At 38.6% G+C, this 23,262-nt stretch overlaps 2 protein-coding genes across 3 annotated transcripts in view; one reads left to right on the top strand and one right to left on the bottom strand.

Annotated features, from left to right (window-relative positions):
- Nucleotides 1-5,615, top strand: part of LOC137324750 (beta-soluble NSF attachment protein) — a 28,759-nt gene extending 23,144 nt beyond the window's left edge. Inside the window, exon 11 of the mRNA XM_067989418.1 lies at nt 1,399-5,615. Within this exon, the coding sequence (XP_067845519.1) occupies nt 1,399-1,497 (99 nt within the window). The 3' untranslated portion in view covers nt 1,498-5,615. The remainder of the gene's footprint in view (nt 1-1,398) is intronic.
- Nucleotides 5,616-16,111: 10,496 nt separating this feature from the next.
- The window catches only part of gzf1 (GDNF-inducible zinc finger protein 1), a 30,612-nt gene continuing 23,461 nt past the window's right edge, over nt 16,112-23,262 (bottom strand). For both annotated transcript variants that reach the window (XM_067989416.1, XM_067989417.1), the window contains one exon: nt 16,112-21,286. In XM_067989416.1, coding sequence (XP_067845517.1) covers nt 20,618-21,286 — 669 coding nt within the window. In that variant the 3' untranslated portion in view covers nt 16,112-20,617. The remainder of the gene's footprint in view (nt 21,287-23,262) is intronic.

Genomic DNA, 23,262 nt, shown 5'->3' with positions numbered 1-23,262 from the left:
TTTTGAGGCTTTGGGAAAGAATGAGTTAGCGCAGGAGATGGTGAAATGAGTTTTAATTTCAGTGCGGGGAGGAGGAAGAGCATGTGAGATATCGTTAGTTTCGGAGGGACAACATGGGTAAAGTTCAGAGAAGCACTTATCATAGCAGCGTCAATTCAAATAGAGAGCAACAAGAAAGGTTCCAATAAAGATAAAACTTGGAAATTAGAGGTGAGAAGGATGACTAACTTGGATTTTGGTGGGTATTGGTGTATAACCTTCTTATTACTCGCTGTCACCTTTTTTTTTAATCTGTCCATCTTCAAGCCCACAGCAGCAATTGTTTCTTATTCTAATTAGAACGATGAGAGTTTAAAACAAGATGGATAACTCAGTTTGTTTATTCAGTGAGTAGCTGAGCCATTCAGACCATAAAGTTCTAGGATTGATCCCCAGTCTGTGCTGATTTACTCTATCCCGGCTGGGGCAGCAGCAAGAACTTCACAGTGCCCCTAGGTTAGGGAAAGAAAAGTTGGCCACGGCTCCTGTTCCTGATTGTTACCCAGTGACGCCCAGCGGGAAGTGTGCATGTGTGGACGTTGGACGTGAATTGGACTTGCCCCCACCATGGTAAAATAACATGCCCGCATTCATTGTCAAGATTCACACGTGAGTGATGGCTCCTTGGCTTAAGTATTGGAGGGCCTCAATGTCTCCCAGCATGAAGACAATGCCTTCGGGAGAGGAGGTGAAAAAAATTAAAAGTAAGGAAGAGGAGTTTTTAAAAAAAAAACAGAGGTGGATTTTAACTCGCAGTGGGTATCCGGTGGGAAGCTGCACTGGCGAGTTCATTTCGTGCCCGCACGCAGCAGAATGAGGCCACGTTAACATGCTTTCTCGGTCAGGCCGGAGTTAAAATTGTAGTCGGGGCCTGATAACGTCATTGGGCCCTGAACTGCACATTTAAAGAAGGACCCCATCGGCTTTGAGTGAGCAGCTTAGCCACCTGTCCAGAAGTGCCGGTAAAAATCGAAAATGACGGATTCCTGGCGGGACATCAGCGTTTAAGTCACCTGGTGGATTTTAACTGCTTAACCATCCGATCTCTGCTGGATGGGTAGGGTCAAAATCCATCCAAAATGTAATACTTTCAATTGGATTAGTATTTCTTTCAGAAATGAAAACATTCAGTTCCATGCATTCTTGAATTAATTTGTGCTGTACAGTATTTAGTGTTGTACCAATGAAATTCTGAATTAAAGGAAAGTTTTTGACAGTCCAGTTGGTAGCTACCTAGGTTATTCCAGGTTTTTTTTTAGCAGATGACATTTGCTGGTAGTTCTTTGTGGAATATAAAGTGATGCTTATATGAAATATTCCTGTTAATTGAATGGGCTTTATTTTTATCTGATACTGTAGGTGAAAGAATTTGATTCCATATCACGACTGGATCAGTGGCTTACGACTATGTTGCTGCGTATCAAAAAGTCCATTCATGGAGAAGGAGATCTCAAGTGAAAGCTTTGCATACATTAAGGCACCTTGCCAAAATTGTGACATGCTATTATGTGTACTGGCTTGTGACAAACATGGATACCTGTTTCAACGTTAATAGTTCAGTTTTGTTTCCTTTGTGTAATCTGCCAGATTAATGTGTCATTCAACTATATTGTTGTGCCCATTCTGCTGATTAATGACCAGTTTGGGAACTGATCCCAGCCATAAGCATCGCAGCACTATGAAAGGCATGGTAAGACACTTTAACATTTTGCTTGAGACCCATTCTGAATGCTAGTAAAGATAACATTTCCTTTTTGTGCTAGTGCAAGCCTATCAGGTAATGACTAAATACTGCAGCAAAGGATTGTGAAGAAATGTACGTTGCAAGAAAAGTGTCTGAGTACAATTTCTGAAGTTCTTGTGCTCTGAACAACCTTGTAGTTCATGGTGCTAGTTCAACAAATGGCACACCACTAATAAAAAAAAACAAATATGTTGACTCTGTAGTGACACCAAATGTTCCAGTTGCAAAGTTTAATCTGCACCTTCTCTTCTGTACGTAGCTACTGAGGACAGTTATCTTGGGAGTTGATTTTAATACTGTTGATTTTTTACAACCAGTTTCCAGGACCTATAGATGACTATAATGATGCAAAGGAAAAGGTCAATAGGTCATTTTTTTTCATTTTTGTATTAAAAAATGCTTTGTTAGTCATACCATTTATGATTATGAATTGGATGGTCTGCGTAAACTGGTTGGTTACATCTGACTTTTAGAATGGTTTAAGAATGTTCTAAAACACAATTATTTCTAAACTGTAAATGCTTCATTTTAAGATAATCTATGGCCGAAGTAAGATTTATTTTTAATTGGTTTTTTTTTTAACCACTTATTCTACTCTATTATGTAAATGAATTTTTACCTAGAATGTTCATGGAAACACTGGAAAAGGCTTGTTTCAAAATGTTTATGTAATATAGTGGCGACCACCAGTTATTTTTGTTTGTAGTGCTTAGTTGATAATGTGGAGTCTTTTCCAATTTACAAAATGTCTAAATGGGTTGTAACTACATGAATGTTCTGTGTATGGTTTTATATAAAAGGAAGGGTTATTTTGTAAATCCAGAATTGAATATTTTGTGAAAGGCTTCTTCAAGTTTTTCCACATGTCTAATGTCTGTGTGTACGTATATGAAAGCCTAAATGTGTATCTTGGGTCTCAGCTGAATAGTTGTACTGCTTCATGTTGTACATGGGTGCAAGTCCATAATGTTAGTCTGGGCAGGTGTTCAGCTGCAAACTATTATCATTTGGAGCACTTTTGCAAAACTTCTTGAGGTAAAGCTTCCTAAGGCAGGTGATTCAGTTGGTCACTTTGTGAAACATCTAGCTATGTTTGTGCTTAAGACATAGGAAAGATACTGTAATGATGTTGTTAGGGTCTGTTTATTTCATGTAAGCAGTTGATGAAAGAGTTGATTCCACTAATCAAATATTGCCTCCCACATATGGATTAAATTAAGCAGTATTATCTCTAACGCTTTCAAGACTATGTAAATAAAGGCCATTGTCCAAATTGACAAGTAGAGTTAATGAACTGAATGACGAACTAGAATGGGACCAGGGCATAGGGGGAGAAGGAGGTACAAGTTCATTCAAGTGTCTGGCTCCATAACGTATACTTCATAAAATAAATACATTCCATCACCATATGCAGTCTTTAAAAGCCAGGCACTTTATATATTAAAATGAGATGCATGTTATAGTGAGTGTTTCGTAAAATATCCTAAAGTAAAAAAGCTGGTCAATGAGGTTCAGTAGTACAATGTACTATGAGCTGTTTTCTGTGGTTGTGATGTACACATTTTAAACAAACACATGACTGCATTTAATGTGACAAATTAAGTTTTGTTTTCCATGTTTGTGATACTCTGTCAAAGGACTTGACCTTAAACTAAAATCTTTAATCCATTGACCTGCTTTAGGGCTTCAAGCTTGTTTCTTCAGTAAAAATGTTCTCTTGACTTGAAGATTCACCTTGCATGAATAGATGTTTTATGTTTTAAAATATTTTAATTTGTGTAATGTAAATGCTGTATACTGACAAATGAACTCAGTACAGGCATCGCTATCTATTTTCCATTATTACAGTTTGTGTATTTACAACTTCCAGAATGAAAATTGCAGGCAAGTCCTTATTGCAAGAAGGTTTCTTCAGGTTTTAATGCCAGTTGGGACTGATTGTCCTGCATGCTCACCAGTGCTTATCCAAATCTGTTTAGTTATATTTGGTGATTTGTTTTATGTTGTTTTGTCTTGATAGTGTTTTGAAAACTTTTTTTTTAACTAAATCCTCAACTGTTTAACCTAAGAATATAGATTGAATTAAAGTTATTTATTTTTGACTAGTGGATAGAAGAATAGAAAGCTAAAGGCTATAAAGCTTTTGTTATAATTTAGTGCAATTGAAACTGCAGGTCATTTTGGATTGTGCTTTAAACGCAAAAGCAAAAATGTGAGCTACAGGTATATATATATATATCTTGGTGCTGTGAAAAATAATTTCTAGTGTCAGACTAAATTCTGGGATCACCATTTAAATTGTTATGAAGGCCCAATTTACCAAGTGGGGAAATTTTCATTTAAAGTATTTCTTCAAACATCTAATTACAAATGCAGATGAAACTTTCTTTTTATTAGTAGACATTCCTTTAATGGTAGATTTGATCCTTAACTTTTATTGCAGTTTTTTTTAATGTGCAATTATTTGTGCTGGATAAGTTTTATATACATGAGACAATAATTAAGAAAAATACTGTACTTTGGGAATCTAAAAGAGGAACTGCAGTTTTACAAATTCCAATAGTGTGTAATCCAGTGAGTTGCAACCTGCCACACTGAAATGCAGTAATCAGGATTAAGTAATTTAAATATCTTCTCTTGCATTCCTGAAGTTTGTCTATACAATACTATTGAGAAATGGCCACAACTTGTTTTATTGAAGGTTTTAGTAAATGGCTTTCAAATTAATAAAGCTCCCAGCACTTGTTTTGAAGCAATTGTTTAGATATCGGGTCAGACGTTTTTTGTGAGTTGACTTGAAGCACAGTTATCAGGAATGTTTTTCTCCGCTTTGAGGTAAGAATTGAGAAATCCAGTCTCTTTCTCCACCCTTTAAAGTAAATATATATCTACATTTTTTTTAGAAACTTAATGCCATTTGTTCTGATATTAAAAATTTTGCAGCGGAGGTCAGTTTATATACGGCTGACTGCTCCTCCTCCAGCTCTGGCTCAGTAATTAGCAAAAACATAGGAGCAAAGAGTAGAACTCATCAGTATACGTACATAACATTGGAATTCTTGATAGTCACCTCTGTAAAAATGTAAATATATTCATAATGGATGACTTTAATTATAACAAGTAGTTCCCATCACTCCTACTTTGGTTGAAAAATTGTGACAACTGTGGGGCATGAGAGCTTTAACTATGCCATATAAAGCCATGGAGACTTTAGGGGTAGGGGTGAAATTCCTTCTGTTGATAACTCCATTGAAAAAGAAATTATAATGGGAAGAACTTCACCTCCTTCATGTTCTAAGGACTAGCTGTAGTATACCGGTGATAAGAGAATAGCTAAGGTCATTTATTGTGCCCCCCCCCCCCATTTTTAAATTTAAAATGAAGTCCATTGTATCTGCAATGCTGTTTTTTTTCCTCTCTTTTTGCCAGATGACCAGAGAGTATTTTGGCAAGAATTCCACTGAATTTTTCCTTAGTATTTTACCCAGCGTACTAGTTTCTGTAATGGTGTAGAACTATTGCCACTATGTTGTGTGGATTGTATGCCTGTTCCAATGTGTTGTGTTTAGGTGTTATGAAGTGTTGTCCCAGTGTTAATTATTCACATGTAGCATGTTATGTCTTCATAGGTAATGTTAACTAACCTGTGACATAGTGTGTATTAGAAACTGTTTAATATCTAATGCATCAAGACAATCTAGTCTTTGTGGTGTTTTGTCAAATTTACAGAACTGTGAAGACCAATGTTTCTGCAAATAAAGCAGTTGGTCTGTTACTGAAACACAAAAAACAAATTCCTCCATTAAAATAAAATATCTTGGCTATTATCAAAGCTTTGTGTTTCTTGACTTTTTTTTCCTGTACCTCTAGTGTACCACAGGGCTCTGTCCTTGGTCCTCTCCTCTTCCTCATTTATATGCTACTCCCTCAATATTATCATCCAGAAGCACAGGGCCATCTTCCACATGTAAGCTGGTAACACCTAACATTACCTCTTCCATCAATCTCAAGTCCACTGCTACACTATCTTACTGCCTGACATTAAGACGTGCCTGAACCAAAATTTCCTCACTTAATGTCTGCAAAACTGCACATCCTCTTCAGTTCCTGACAGCAAATAAATGCCTCTGACTTTGATTCCATCAACCTGCCTGGCTACCACCTCAGGCTTAGTCCAGAAATGCAAAAATATCGGCGTACTGCTTGATTTTCAGCTGGGTTTCCTTCCCCACATCTATTCCATTAACAACACTGCTTTCTTGCACCTCTGAAAGATCACCTTGCTGCACCCAAGCGGCTATCAAAACCATAATATATGCCTTTATCACCTCTGGGCTCAACAACTCAAATGCTCTCCTAACTGGCCTTCTCACCTCACACAAATTACAACTCATCAGAAGGTCTGTGTTCTCAAAGTCCCACACTTCTATCATGCCAGCCGTGCCAAATTCCACTGGCTCCCTATGCCCCAATGAATTAACTTTTAAGATCCTCTTCCTTATTTTCAAATCCCTTCATGGCCTTACCCCACCCTACCTCACTGATCTTTAGCTGTACAGCACTGTACACTCTGTTTTTCTGGCACCAGTTTGATTCTTCTTCCCTGCTCCCTACAATCTACCATCAATGCTGCCTTTTTCAGGAATTCTCACCTTAAATCCTTTCACCTTGTCATTCCCTGCTTTTAAAAGCCCTCTGCAGCCATACTTTTGGCTCCATCTCCTAACTCCTTTCTTGTTTTTCCATTTTCCTTACTTATGCATCCACTCTTCTTATACTTTTGTAAAGTGCTTTGAGATGTCTTTCTGTACATGGAGAATGCTACAGAAATATTATTGCACACAAACATTAAAACTTGCCCTGTTTATGAATATAATACCAGGGGTCAGAAACATGTGTTGGGAGTATTGGTGCAGCAGATTTGAGTTCTCACCCCAAACTGAATATCGATACTTTTCCACACAAAAGAACGAGAGAAAAAGCACATGCAATCCACTTTATAATAACCATCACGATCATAGAATCTATTGGCCATCCAAATGGGATGCTAAAATAACAGTTGAATCCAGTACAGATCCAATAATTTTCTTGGGTTTGTTTTTTTTAATGCAGAGGAAGAACCTTTAGTGAAGTAAACTAAATAAGGAACTTTATTTGTTTTTCTATCTACATAACAAGATTTAGTTATAAAATGCAGCAAGCAAATACCATTTTAAGAACACAGCTTGGTTCTGGATCCCCCACATATGCCGACGGAAACCTCGCTAAGGCATGCCTAGGTGTTCCGAAACGTGATGGAGAATTGTTTGGATATATATCTTGTAAGGAACAAACTAAATCGGCATTGGGACATTGCTGTCATTCCTCTGCTTGCTCCATGTTTACACCTCTTCAGATGGCAAAGTTCTGGAACATACAGCAGACTATGAGACCATGGAGATGCTGGTGGGCCTGTTTTGTAAAACCTGATCTGTCCAGGTGTCTGACATGCTGCTACAAGCAAGTGTAATGTGCTTGATGATTTCGGTAGCAGCAGAGGCCTTCTGTTTGTGGCTGTCTTAGAGTTGTCGGGCGCTAGGGTTGATGATGATATCCTAGGTCTCCTGGGAACATCCTTTCATTCTTTTTTCGCTGTCAAATATTTCTGGAATGATGAATAACCTTAAAATGAAAGGTACACGACTGCTCTCTGGGAAGCACTATACTTGCAAGATCTTATTTTGATGGTCACAGATGACTTGCACTTAGATGGAGTGAAAGCCCTTGTGATTCATTAAGGCCATAGAATTGTGTGCAAGGCCCTAAAGAGGCTTTTGGGTGCTATCAATGATGCCCTGGAGTTTGGGTAAATTCTGCCATCTGAAAAAATTGCACAGCCTCTCTCTCATTTTGCTACCATTTGTCCATGGGGAAAAATCAGAAATTTATTTTCTGCATCAGCCACCTGCTTGCTACATCTGTAAACTGCAGGTTGACTAATAATGATGATGTCCGCTGTGGCAGTTTGGAATAATAGATGCAGGGCTGAGGTAACCTTCACAACCACCATCGCTGTAATGGAGGTCGACAAGAAGTCAGATTCTGGGAGTCAATACAACTCTCGCTTGCTCTCGTGAATCGCAGCCTGTGAAGACAGCTTTCCTCCAACATTCCAAAGTGTGTCTCTTGTCAGTAGATACAGCTTTCTGGTTAAGGGCAAGTGTGGACTATCCATCACCCTCTTTTCTTTGCTTCCTTTCTCCAATTAATACAAAAATAGAGGACTGTCCTTTGGATGTAACGAGTGGAGTTCCACAGGGATCAGTGCTGGGACCTCAACTATTTACAATCTATATCAATGACTTGGATGAAGGGACTGAATGTATGGTTGCTAAATTTGCTGATGACACAAAGGTAGGTAGGAAAGTAAGTTGTGAAGAGGACATAAGGAGTCTGCAAAGGGATATAGATAGTTTAAGTGAGTTGGCAGATGGAGTATAATGTGGGAAAATGTGGACTTGTCCACTTTGGCAGGAGGAATAGAAAAGCAGTATATTATTTAAATGGAGAGAGATTGCAGAACTCTGAGGTACAGAGGGATCTGGTGTCCTAGTACATGAATCACAAAAAGTTAGTATGCAGGTAGAGCAAGTGATTAGGAAGGCAAATGGAATGTTGTCATTTATTGCAAGGGGAATGGAATATAAAAGTAGAGATGTTTTGCTACAGTTGTACAGGGCATTGGTGAGACCACATCTAGAATACTGTGTGCAGTTTTGGTCTCCTTATTTAAGAAAGGGCATAATTGCTTTGGAGGCGGTTCAGAAAAGGTTCACTTGACTGATTCCTGGGATGAGGGGGTTATTTTATGAGGAAAGGTTGGACAAGTTGGGCCTGTATATACATTGGAGTTTAGAAGAATGAGAGGTGATCTTATTGAAACATAGAAGAACCTGAGGGGACTGGAAGGGGCAGATGCTGAGAAGATGTTTCCCCTTGTGGGAGAAACTAGAACGAGGGGACACAGTTTAAAAATAAGGAGTCTCCCATTTAAGACAGATGAGGAGAAATTTTTTCTCTGAGGGTTGTGAGTCTGTGGAACTCCCTTCCCCAGAGAGCGGTGGAGGCAGGGTCATTGAATATTTTTAAGGCTGAGTTAGATAGATTCCTGATTAACAAGGGAGTCAAAGGTAGACAGGAAAGTAGGGTTGAGGTCCCAATCAGATCAGCCATGATCTTATCAAATGGCAGAGCAGGCTTGAGGGTCCTAATGGCCTACTCCTGCTCTTAATTCCTATGTTCGTATGAATGACCACATTCAAATTGCAGATTCTAAAAATGTGGCAGCCAAAACTCTTGGGCAAAAACCTCTAAAAATAACGATTAAAGTTTTAAGAAAAAAGAACATCTAGCACAAAGCTAAAGCTAAATGACAATTTTGGCTAGTCCTGTCAGCCCAGATCATGTCTGTACCCATCACCAGTTTTCCATGGGTGAACACAACACACAGTGCATCCTCAGCAAGAACCATAGGAAATTGCACATGTGCTAATGTACAAGTCATCAAAATAGATTTACATACTAAAATAAGCTCTTGCTTATTTTCGGGAAGAGCTCCTTAGGCCCACCATAAGGCCTGACCAGAGGTTCACACACAGAGGAAAATGATGAGATCAGTGTCCATCTGATTTCCGCCACCCTTTGGAGGGTAGAAATTACTGTGACATTATTGTATGAATGCTTAATATACTTGTACCGAATTCTTCTCTCTGCTATTTTAATGGAGGTTTTAACCCACTTATAATAAACCAAATAAAGCTGCCATTAAAATAGCAGAGAGCAAAATGATCCAAAGCATCTTAAATATCTGATTAAGACCGCGATGGGATGAATTAGGAGGCAGAAGTTAGAGAAATTAATCTAAAAATCCTATCATTTGAACTTGGTTGTTTCAGTTGGGGAGTAGGAAGAGAAGAAGAGGTTTATCAGTCCTCATTCAGATCAGTAACAAAGCTCCTCCGAGCAAATTGGTTCTTGGGGCAAGGAAAAACCTGCCCAACTTGTTTCACTTACACAATGCTAAACTACTGAGCAGGCATGGTGCTTCCTTATAGAGACGGAAAAAACTGAGGAAACAGCTCTTCCCAGTCACTTCTGTGCATTTCCTAGAAGCTACCTAAATATTTCCATTAGCAGAAAGAGATAACTTATAGTAACATAGTGCCTTTTTGTCCTCAAGATGACACAAAGCTGTTTGCTATGAATTTACTTTTGAAGTGCAGTTGCTGTTATCATGCAGGCAAATATGGCAGCCAATTTGCACAGAGTGAGATCCCACAAACAGCAAATGAATAAATAACCAGATAACTTGTTTATCATAGTAGTACTATAGTAGTGTTGGTTAAGGGAAGAATTCACCAGGACAGTGAAAGAACTCCCTGCTCTTCTTTGAATATTGCTACGGGATCTTTAACGTTCACTTAAATAGGCAGACGGATCCTTGGACCATCTCATCTGAAAGATGGCAGAGATCTGAGAGCAAGTCTCCTGTTCATTCTCGCACTAGGATAATCTACCTCGTACAGAGTGATTACAGGAAAGAGAAAATAATAAAATATTTGTTTTAAAAATATTTAGTGGGTCATTAGTTTCCTGAAAGTGCAAATTAGATACTCAGGAAGATTTTCCTTGTTACTTGTAGTAAAAATTGAAAGTACAAGTACAAGTAAGTAAGTACAAGTACAATTGCAATTTTGCTACAAATAGCAAACAATGGAAATCTACATGTTCTTCCCTGTGAACTAACATTCCATGATTAAGAAAATCACTGCGAGCCCATCTATGTTTTCCTGATACGTGCTCCCGCAGGCATGGCTCTCAGCTGGGGATATGCTTTTGTAAAAAGTTCTCATTTGTACTAAATGGCCCAGAATTTTCTGTAGCCGGTCAACAAACAGCACCCACCGTTAGTTAGATTTGCCTTTGCCCGTTTAATCGCCACGATATTTTGCCCTGGAAGATGGAAATGCTGCGGCCCCCTCTACAGAGCATCTGGGACCTGAGCGAACATCTGTGCTTCTTCTTAACCAATCTGATTGAAGGATTATGAAATGATTAGCGCAAGGATTGAACAAGGAAGTGTAAGTTAGAATGGTGAATTCAATGTCAAACCAGGTACAGAAAGAGAAATAAAGAGAGGGAAAGAAGGATTGGATTAAGAAAGAGAAAAAAAGAGACAAAGAAAAAGTTTTTAAAAAATTAAATTTTACATTTTAAAAATAATCTCCAACAATTAAAACCTGAAGAAATAAGATTCCACACACTTAATAGTTAATTTTCAGTGCCAGAGAGGTTGACTGGCAGTAATTAACACTTATCACACCGTTAAAAGGATACTTAGACTGAAATGGACAAGCCCTCACTTTCTGTGGCGAGTTTAGTTCATATCTACCACGCAAATACAACAACTACACGCTGCTCACTGCATTTGAATGGTGAGTCAGGTAGCGAGATGCCGTTATCGCGCAGCTAACGGCGGAGCGCACATCTCGGACAGTAACTTTCGGATTTTCACGTCTAACTGAGCATCTGCCCTCACCCGAAATTGCTGTGCGATTTGCGCAAAAATAACGGCAAACGCCTTTAGCCTCACCATTATTTTAACAGCGATTTCTGGGCCATTGATGCAGTTTCAAGTAGTTATTTGTATTTTTTTATATCATAATGACGACACAAAGTCTGGAATGTCAAAAACAATGTTTATCATAACAACAAATTGGGCTTGGTTTTAAAATGGCTTGGCTTGGTATTTCCAAAAATGTCCAACACTGGGAACAACTGGTTTTTACTATTCTTTAAAAAAAGCAATTTTCATATAGAATTAAAAAGATCATTTAAAAAAAAACTATTTATTTATTCCCCAGATCCAGAGGTGGGAATTGTGCAGCCAACCTCCAATTCTGTAGCCTTTAGAAAGAATGTTATGGATTGTTGGAAATTGTAGAAGAATGTTGCAGGTATTTTCTTTAATTTCTTGTGAAGAAATTGTGGATGTGTATGTCTGTTGCTATTTCAGATTGTTGTTTTAAAATTATTTCATTGAATGATAAATTGTTTTATTGCCCCCCATTCATGCTGTCCCATTTATCCCTCCTTCATACTGGCACTCTTCCTTCCTCACCCCTCAGTTCATACCAGCATTCTTCTCCCAATTCCTTTCTTCCTCTCCAGGTCAAAGATTCAACCTTCCCTCAACTCACCCCCTCACCTGAGGCTGGTGCTGCTTGGGAGGGGGGAGTTAAACATTGCTACATACTATGAATCAGAATTCCTGATCTTGCGAGCTTTGCAAGAATAGGAATTCTTGCCCATAGCATGCAACAGCATTCAATCGACAGTCACAGCAGCATCAGTTAGGAGCTGGGAGTGGCAGTGAAGGGCATGTTCAGGAGTGGGACAAGATGATTTTTGCAGGGCTTCATGATTAAAATGCAGCCTTAATTTTTCAGTGATCCTGATTAGGGCTAGGGCACATTCCAAAACAAACCCACTGTATTTCTTTCTTTTGCACGCAGCAAGAACCATCACCAGAATTTATCACTTTACTGTACATCAGCAGTCAACCACTTAGCCTGAGTAGCAGCAATCGATATCTGGGATTTATTTACGAGTAATGGGGCAGGAATTGTTGTAAAAGGAACGGTGAGTTCAACAGTACTCACCATTGTTAGTGGCCAAATGAAAGAGCAAGTTCCAGCGTCCGCACATGCCCAGTCAAACGCGGAAATCCGGAGCTTGCTCTTCCTGGTTCGCCGGTGATCTGACAGGTTCATGTTAATGGGATACCGTCGGCTGCAATCAACAGAATCAATGGACCAGCGCCAACTTGCTCTTCTGCCCAGCTGGAAACTAACTAATATCGCCTCAAAACAGGTACGCTTAAATATATCAGGTCTAAACTAACATTTAACTTTTAAAAATTATTTCAATTTTTTTAAAAACTTTTTCCTTCTGTCTCTTTTATTTAATTTGATTATTTCTTACCGTCTCTTTTTCTTGCTGTCTATAAGTGTTTTTACAAATGATTTTGTTATAGCTTTCACTTCCTGGTTTTTGCTTGCAGCTTGATCTTCAAGGTTTTGACTCTTCGTGGCTTTTCAAGGATGTTGCAACCTGATTGGTCGACGGGTCCTAGCTTCGCTGGCGCTATACACTGAACTCGTCTCAGCTTCCTGTTAGAGGAAGTTCCTGCAGTAAAGACCGCAGTAAGTTAGTGCGCGAGTATAAATCCACGGAGCAGCGAGTGCCGTTCATTTGGAGCAATTTACGGGCCAATGTGTTATGGCACTTCTCTGGCTGCACCCCATTTGCTCTCCATGAATTTTGATAATAGTGTATTTATTACTGTTTAAAGTTGATTAAATATAAACATTTAGGAGAAATTACCAACACTCAAGCCAATGTGAATACAGAACCCAATACAGTTTCACACATTGGATGAAACTTGAAAAAACACACATTTTATTGAATTCATGCCAATATCCAGTTTCTTGGTTCTGTAAATCCTCATTCAACTCAATTGCTATACATTTCATTTTACTCTCCTACAACTGATCACTGTTAATTGCTGTTGGCAAATTGGGCAGATGATCATATGCTAGAAAATTATAGTGAAGAAAATCACACAAAAGACAACAGCGATGCTGTAATAACGATTGAAAATGTTGTTTCAAGTTGGACTGGATCAAGTTATTATGATATTTTTGGTGGGGTGAGTAGGAATTCTGCAGTTTGAAGTTAATTCTGGAGCAAGTTGCAGCACCCATACTAATATCTGTGTCTATTAGCAAAGCTAAACATTTGGGATTATGAGATAGCCTTATGTGCACTGCACATTTGGTTGAACCTTGGTAAAACTACTGAAACCCCTACCCCATGAATTTGAGTAAACTTTTGTATTAAGCAGTCAACACATCGCTTACCTTGTACCTTGACATCATCTCCCATCTTTCCAGGAAGGGGTTGGAGATCCACAGTTCTACAGATTGCTTATTCATTGTACACAATAGCAAAATGTCGTGAATAAAATAGAAAATTGAGAATGTGATACTGAACTGTGATTCTAGCTACACGACTGCTCTACTGATGAAAAACTCCTGAACACTGTGCGATAAAAACAGGTGAAGAAAAATGTTATTTAAATAGAACTAAAAATGACTGGAAGCACTTTATTCTGAAAAGCCACTCATATCTGCCCATAAATATCACAGAAAAAACACAAAGTACAAATGTGCTTTTGCTTTTAATCGATCACTTCAAAAGAGGCATTATTTTCTTTTGTCTCTAGGGTGTTTAAATTCCTCTTGCACCATTTTAAGTTGTTAACCATTTATTGTAAATGGATTAATGACCACATTAAAATAGCACAGACAGCAATTTAATTTAATGCAAACGCATTAATCAGTGCTCTAAAGGTAACGAATAAAGAAATTAAATCCAATAAGCAAGGAAAGCTAGGAAAGCAGGTAGATGCCTACTTCTAGACCTCTGCTAATACTAAGTGACTTGTTCAATAATTTCCCTTCTCTCCCTGTATGGAAGCCTCCGCTCTGCACTGCTTCCCCCTCATGCAACATTGCTAGGGTGTGAAACACACAATGAGGAGTATCATGTGTACAAACTACTGCAGGTGCAGTTTAAAAATGGATGTTGGCAGTAATCTGCATTAAAATGAGATGTGATTACTAGGCTTATCAGCAGCATAGAAATAATTAAAGAACACACTTACATACTTGATATATCGTCAGCTGTCCAGGTCAACAATCCTTGCTTAACCACCACTAGCGAAACAGATTAATTGGCCATTTATCTTATTTGCTGTTTGTGGGACCATGCTGTGCACAATTGGTTACTACATTTGCCGACAAATCAATGACCCATTTCCAAAGTAATCTGTTGGTTGAGAAGTACTTTGGGATGTCTGGAGGACATGATTCATGTGCTATGAAAATGCAATGTTCTTTCTTATAAACAATTCAGCAAACTTTACACATTAATATTTCAAATAAAACATTAGCAAAAATGAGAATGCATGGACTTGGAGGTAGCCTTTTGACTTGGGTTGGAAATTGGTTTGGAGGTAGAATTCAGAGTGGGGATAAAGGGTATGTACTCTGATTGGTGGGATGTGACGTGGTTTTCCTCAAGAATCTGGTCTAGGGCCTCAACTTTTTACCATATTTATTAATAACTTGGATGAAGGAGTAGAATTGTATATCCAAGTTTGTAGATGATACTAAGTTAGGAGGGAAAGTAAGTAGTGCAGATGGGAGCAGGAAGTTGCAGAGGGACATGGACAGATTAAGTGAGTGGACAAAACTGTGGCAAATGGAGTTCAATGTGGGCAAGTGTGAGGTCATCCACTTTGGACCCGAGAAAGATAAATCGGAATATTTTCTTAATGGTGAGAAACTAGGAACTGTAGAGGGCAGAGAGATTTGGGAGTCCAAGAACACATCATTAAAAGGTAGTAGACAGGTACAAAAACAATTAAAAAGGCTAATGGAATGTTGGCCTTTATCTCAAAGTGGCTGGAATACAAAAAGAATTACTTCAGCTGCAGAGCCTTGGTCAGACCCCATCTGGAGTACTGCATTCAGTTTTGTCCAATGCACCTCGGGGAGGATATATTGGCCTTGTAGGGGGTGCAGTGGAGGTTCACCAGAATGACACCAGAGCTTAGAGGGTTAAATTATGAGGGCAGGTTGCATAAACTTGACTTGTATTCCCTTGAGTGTAGACGATTGAGGAGTGATCTGATTGAGGTGTTTAAAATATTAAAAGGATTTGATAGGATAGATATGGAAAATCTATTTCCTCCGATGGGGGAAATCAAGAACAAGGGGACATAATCTTAAAATTAGAGCGAGGCCATTCAGAAACTGAATCAGGAAGAACTTTGTTACACAAAGGGTGGTAGAAATCTGGAACACTCTCCCCAAAAGGCTGTGGATGCTAGGACAATTGGAGCTTTGAAGACTGAGATGAATAGATTTTTGTGAGGTAAGGGATATGGAGCAAAGGTCTGTAAATGGGGTTGAGGTGCAGATCAGCCATTATCTAATTGAATGGCAGAGTAGGCTCAAGGGACTGAATGGCCTACTCCTGTTCCTATATGGATTTAAATTACCATTTGAGCTGGATTTACTGTTTTGATAAGACCCATTAACTTAAAGCTTTATGACTCAAGTTTTTTTTAAACAGGTTGTTCAAATACAAGTGGGTAAACAAAAGATAAAGGAAAACACAACATAAAAAGGTCTGTTGTACATTTATATCTTTACTACCTACATAGCATTTCATAGCAAAATAAACATAGTACTTGATGTTTTCTAAGATAAACAACATTTTTGTTTGAAGCATTAGACTATCAATGCTAACGAATCATTAGAAATAATGACAATGTTGTAATTTGTTTCTCTCAAAATAACCATTTAACATGATGAAAATACACACATCATATTTGAGGTACGAAGTTAAAAGAATAAATAGGACATGTTTTTGGAGAACCGTTCATGTTGAAGGTTTGACTATTGAGCTTTTAAATATCCAAAAAACCCTTATAAATAAACTGCAGGCTATTTTCAGTTCTGTAATATAGTCTGACTTGAAGAGGTGCTTGCTTTACTTCTATATAAAACCACATCCCCAGATTTACTTAGAATATGTGTAGCTTTTACTTTTCTGCTAATAAATTCCTTTCCTTTTGCCTGTTTTCAGCAAAATTTGTTATGTGGAAGAATATATGGGAATGGAGTAACAGAGGGCTGGTAAAGCAGCTATGCAAAATTGCATTTGAAGTCAAAGTTTGTTTTTATCTTGCCAGCTTGGTAGGGTGGAGGGGGTTGGAGAGACAGAAACAGGCAGGGCAGTCACATGATAAGAGACAACTGAAAAGGCTGGCATTTGGGAGAGATATGGACTGTCCTGTTTGATGGTACCATAAACTACTGGAAGATTTGCTCACCAGAGCTTTCTGAATAATCCTGATGAAGAATCAAATCATTGTTTCTTGGATCACACATATAGTATAACATAAATTATCAGGCAAACACTATAATGAATTTATTGCATCTAGGTGGAGCTTTTAAATTCTACTTTTAATAGACTGCTTTGCTTAAAAGTTCAGTTAATATTTCAAATTGCTTGTTAATGTATCTGATCACAGAAAAGTTGCAAAATTTGAACACACTTCATCACGTCAACTTAAAACAGGAGAAAAGTAACATTTTACAAAGAATTAAGATGCTGCTCTCAAATTCATTCAAAATGCAGCCCAAATATGATGAGAAGGATACAGACACTGAAAACCTTCTGTACACTTTTCTGATACGCTAAAAATGTACACCATCACCCCATTTACTTTACAGATTTGCCTCAGGCTACATTTTTGTTAGGGGAACCCACTGAACCAAGTATCAGAACTCCCTTTGGGGCGGTTTCACCTGGAGCTTGCAGATGCTGGATAAATTGAAAAAACACAGCTGCCGTTGGCAATATTAGAAATGTGTCCACTATCTTGGATTTGGACACGTGCAGGCAAGGTTCTCAGGATGCTCGTGGAGGTCAACAGTGCATTTTTGTCATTGCTAGCCTGTGCAGACCTTTCCTCAACATTACCAATTTGCAAATGTCACTTTGCACAATTATTCATTGTTGCTCAATCTGTTCCTGTGTTCTAGTGGAAATGGTTCTGTAACATAAATGGGGCATTTGTCTGTGAAATTAAATTGAAATTTCTTAAATTCTGCAGATAGGAAGTTCCTTTTATTTGCATATGAAAGTGCTACACGCGGAAGGCACTTTTCCATACAATACCCTCAAACAGGGAGAGGGATAATCTGGGTCAAGAACTCTCCATTACTGCAATCATTATGTTTCATAATCGACTAGTGGGAAATGCGTTTGTGGTGGGTCAAGGTAACGTTACTACTGCCTGCCTCAAATTGAAACATTCACTTTACTTCTTAAACAATGGCAGATTAGACCATCTGAAATCTAGAAGGATGAACAGAACATCTAAAATGGATTTTGCCTTCAAAGAGAAAGGGGCTAAGAAGTAGAGAGATATAAACACTGGTGCAGAAGGGGCAAAGGACAACAAAAACTTAAATTAGAAATCTAGTGAGCAGAATGCATGTCAATGTTTAAAAATAATTGAGAGTAAGGAACGAGTGGTACATGTGGGGGATGTGATATTGGAGCTATAACAGATGTAGCTTCATTTGGGACAGGACTAAAATCTTATTATTTCTGGTTATAACATTTTCTGGAGAGATAGGCAAAGTTCAACAAGAAAGGATGTGGCTTAAATTCACTGAGTAGAATTGTTAGCAAGCAGGCCTAAGGATCAGCAGCAAGAAATCTTCAAATTCGAGATGGGTAGAGTACAAAATAAATATATTCCTAAGGGAATGCATTAAAAAACAGCTCCATGGATATAGAGAGTTTAAAACTAAAATGAAAGTTAAAAGGGAGGCATGTGATAAATTTAGGGCTAACAATACTAAAGTTAATCATGAGGTGAAAAGGGAGTTTCGAAGGGCTAAAGAATATGAAAGACTTGGAGATAATATAAAAGGAAATTGTATGGGCTTTCATAAGCATCTAAAAAGTAGAAATGGTTAAACAGGGAGTACAGCCACTGAAGGGGGAAGTCTAATTGTGGAGGATGAAAGTATGGCATGGAGATTAAATAAATATTTAGCATTTTTGTTTTACAAATGACAGGGGAAGTGAAAATGTAGATATACTAGAGGATATGGAACAATTGTTAGAGGCAGTTGTAGAAAAAGAATTCGTTCTGAAAAAACTCAGAACTCAGAATGGATAAGTCACCCGGCCTTATGACATGCACCGTTGGCTGTTGCAGAGGTGGCAAGAGGCTTTGATCAGTTTTTCAATCTGCTTAAATATGCAAATTCTGCTGTGGGAGAGAAACTGATGTAATACCTTTTGTTCCAGATGGGAGAGGAGGATAAAACATGTAAGCCTCCTATGGCATTGCTCACAATAGGTCAAATGATAGTTTTAAAACTAACAAGTTTATTTCATGTAATGCAAAATGTATTATGCTGCTTCTAATGTAGATCAGTGTTTAATGTGACCTGGCTCTTTAAGGCCACAAGGTCCAACTACTGTAAGTAAACACAGCCTGAGGTCAACTAGAGTTTAACTGCTGTTTGTGAGGGAAGCTTGCAAATTGGAAGGTGACTGCAAATTTCCATCTCCAGGTCAAGGGGAGAAAAAGAAAGAAGTACAATGGCCACTTTCAAAACTTATATATGAAATAGGTAGATAGACTGAAGGGAAGACAGTGTTTATCACTATAATGAATTAGATTGATAGTTTCAAACAAGGTTTTTTTTAAAATGAGGCAAATGCTGAGTTGGTAAATGGAAATCAAATAAGTTTGCTGAAAGTCTGGATAATTTGATGAGTTTTTCATTACTGATAGTTTGTAAACAACAGATCCTCAGTCAGAGGCAGGACACGAGCCCCATCACAATCATTTTCAAAAGAGAGCTCACAATCTGACAAATAAAAGTCAGTCAGAAAAACTGATGATAAACTTCCATAAAGCATTTTTAAGCTGTTGAGATAATAAGTTAGCATACACAGACACAAGGAGAGCAGCACAGCATAAATTGCCCAATTTTTTTTTAAAAAAAGGACTGCATGTCATTGTGACTTGACATCGTCTACAATCGATTTGTGTGATTTGCAAAACCATGAATCATATTAAAGTTAGATACAGATTTACAAGAATGATCACAAAATCCAAATATTATATTTAGTGATACAGTGAAGCAAATTTCTTCTACCACAAATATTCTCCATATGCCTAATACACTCTAAATTACCACTTCATACATTGTACAAGTTTAATTATCATTCTGACTGAAGATTCACAATAGCTTCTGGACATGAGCGGCAATTTGTGATCCAAAGGAGTCTTTTAAACATGTTCAATTTATACATCCGTGTTTGGTATTATGACATCTTATTAACAAAAATTACGCGAACTCAAACAGCATTGCTTCCCTCAAACTACTCATCTATCTACATTGTATTAAAAGGCACGTGCATTTCCGTGGGGAATCTGGGATATAAATACTGATACCCACGTCGTAAGTCTATAAAGCTTGAAATGCTATGGGTGTCTTAAAAAAAAAGTAAGAAAGCATATTGCCCATTATCAACCAACAGATTTTTTTGACAAAAGCTGAAACATACTGTTTTGTAAACTGCATGCAAAAGGTTATCAAAGAATAATGTGCCATATAATATGTCACAATTAATGCCAGTTTTTTTTAAAAAAAAGATGAATTCTTCTGTGTAACAACAGGACAATCACAAAATTAGCGTCACATGATTTGCTCTGAAGGGCTTATCAAATCATATTAGATTAAAAGATCTTCTGACGCTTCAAAATCCAATAGTCAAACCTTAACTGGTTACTAAAACTTTAACTTCCTTTAAAAAAAATCAAACCCATTTCATGGCAATCCCAGCGCAAAAAGTATTAGAAAAAGGTGGAAGCACAAAAAGGAACTAAATTAGATCTTTGTTACCTTCAAAACCTTAAAAAAATAAAACCAGTGCTGTTGATGCTCCAGTTTACATCATCAAATGATACGGTCGAAGCCCAGAGGGTAAGAATTGCAGGTATTTCATAGATATCCAATGGATGACAAAATGTGACATATAATTTATTCCCTTCCAAAATCTAGATAATTTAAAATTAATCCACAAGTCTAGGGGATAATGGAAACAATGCAGCTGGTTAATACTACCTTACATTTGAATAGTCTGAATATTGGTCACTCCATTTACTGTACTCTGCAACGCTGGCAGATTACCACTCTGCATAACAGTTAGCTGTGAAGACCCTGTTGATATGGTGACAGGTGTTCCACTCTGTATTTGCCCAACCCCTGCTGCATGTGTTAACATGTTATTGATGTGACTAGTCATGGCTAGGCATGCAGGCACAGATATTGTAGTCACAATGCTTGTGCTAGGGGTCCCATTTTTTTCCAATGCATTGCTGTTGAGGACTAGGGCTTGTGTACTTGCTGCACCTAACTGTTCAACATTAGCCAAGGTATGCAAGTGAGGCTGCACTGAATCTGTTGGGGTATGGAGTACAGCAAGCTCATTAAAAGTGGCTGCCATGGAGGCTGCTTGAGTTACCATAGTGATGGAAGGCAGACCAGCTGACCTCCAATCTGAAGTACCAGATGTGTTTTGTTCATGTATACCGGAGATGTTTCCATGAAGTGTTACAGTATTTTGGTCACTGATTATTTCTGCACAAGATGCTGATACTTCTTGTGCTTCTGCAGGAGCAACTTGCTCACAATCAACAAATGCTTGGAGATCTGTTCTTCGACCATGGCCCTTTTTAGAGCCCTCATCCAAAGTGACAAGGAAGGATTGCCACGGTGCATTCTTGTCATGAACCTGTTAACAATTTAAATTTTAAACAAAATCAAAAATTTGTGAGTTGTTAAAAGATGATCTAAAGAGTTTAAAACAGCACAGTTCAAATGCACATACGTTTAAAATATTTCATCATATAAACATGTACATCAAAGCATAATGGAACTGAGCTGGAACCTTGCTGAATGTGTCCACACTGTGCCATGCTATGTGTCACTTTCATGTCTATTATAGTTTTAAAGGGAGAATGGACAAGGAATAGCACAACTTTAGCAAAGTTCCTCACAATAAGAAGACAAGATACAAGTGATACCAGAACTGAGAGGTTATAACTATCAGGAATCACTGAGCAGGCTGGGACTCCTCTCTCTAGAAAAAGAGAAGGCTGAGGAGTGCCCTATAGAGGTCTTAAAATTATAATTGGAATTCTCTAACTCAGAGGGCTGTGGATGCTCAGTCGTTGAGTATATTCAAGACCGAGATCGATAGATTTTTGGACTCTAAGGGAATCAAGGGATATGGGGATCGGGCGGGAAAGTGGAGTTGAAGTCAAAGATCAGCCATGATTTTATTGAGTGGTGAAGCAGGTTCGAGGGGTCGTATGGCCTAATCCTGCTCCTATTTCTCATTATGAAGGAGTTTGATAGGGTAGATGTAGGGTAGATGTGGAGTAGATGTTTCCACTTATGTGGGAATCCAAACCTAGGGGCCATAAATATGATAATCACTAATAAATCCAATAAGAAATTCAGAAGAAACCTCTTTACCCAGATAGTGGTTAGAATGTGAAACTCGCTACCACAAGGAATAGTTGAGGCGAATAGCATAGATGCATTTGAGAGGAAGCTAGATAAGTACATGAGGGAGCAAGGAATAGAAAGATATGCTGATAGGGTTCATGTGGAGCATAAACTCCAGCACAGTCCAGCTGGGCCAAATGGCCTGTTTCTGTGCTGTAAATTCTATGTAATACATCTAGTCACTGGATCCAGAAACATTTTGAGTGTATGAAAATCAGGTTGAATGTATCTACAGGTTACTCTCACCATGAAAGAAATCACTAGTAAATTACCCGTAATTGTGTATCACTGTCTGCAATAGGGTCAAATAATGTGTGTGTTACATGAAATCTTGCTTTGAAATACCACCTCAGGGCAAATAATTTGAAATAAAAGTTTGGCATTCTATAATTTCTCAGGAATTTCAAAGACATTTCACATAATTCTATAAAATGACATGAATTGGGGTGGGGGAAATGTGGCACTTGCAAGGGATATTTGTGTTCTAGGTGTTGGTTGGTACCAGTTATGGAGCAGAGTGGAGTGTGTTGAGTCTTTAAGACCATCTGTAGTCTCAAACTGTAGAAATACAGGGGCCTGTCAGTGCGAACAGCACAGTGTGCGGATACACAGTGTGAACTGAGAGTTTGGTACGTGTGGGAGTTTAAGGGTTAATCTCTTGTGGGAGTTTACGGGTTAATCTCTTTAAAATCTAGTGCATATTGCTTTCAACTGTTTAAGTTCAATTGCTATTAACTGTTTAAGTTCAATTTTAAAGTTTAAATTTTTAAGTTTCTGTCAGGCTTCAGCAGAGAGAGCTGCTGTAGTAAGTTAATTGGTTAGCTAGATTAAACTGGTACTTGAAGGTGGGGCAGGCCTGACTCATCTGAGTCTCAAACTGAAGAAATACAGGGGCCTGTCAGTGCGAACAGCACGGTGTGCGGATACACAGTGTGAACTGGGGGTGTGGGGGGTGTGGGGGGTGTGGGGGGGTTGGGGGGGTGTGGGGGGGTTGGGGGGGTGTGGGGGGGTTGGGGGGGTGTGGGGGGGTTGGGGGGGTGTGGGGGGGTTGGGGGGGTGTGGGGGGGTTGGGGGGTGTGGGGGGGTGTGGGGGGGTGTGGGGGAAGGAGGTGCTGCTTTGCCTTGCTTTTCCTAACTTTTTCCCCAGAGCGGCAGTGAACCCGAAGACTGAGACTGGGGAATAAAAAGCAGCAGCAG

Source organism: Heptranchias perlo, chromosome 8 (genome assembly GCF_035084215.1).
Source record: "Heptranchias perlo isolate sHepPer1 chromosome 8, sHepPer1.hap1, whole genome shotgun sequence".
NCBI classification, from domain to species: Eukaryota; Metazoa; Chordata; class Chondrichthyes; order Hexanchiformes; family Hexanchidae; genus Heptranchias; species Heptranchias perlo.
The sequence above is the reverse complement of the archived record's forward strand: the minus strand, read 5'-3'. Positions and strand labels throughout refer to the sequence as shown.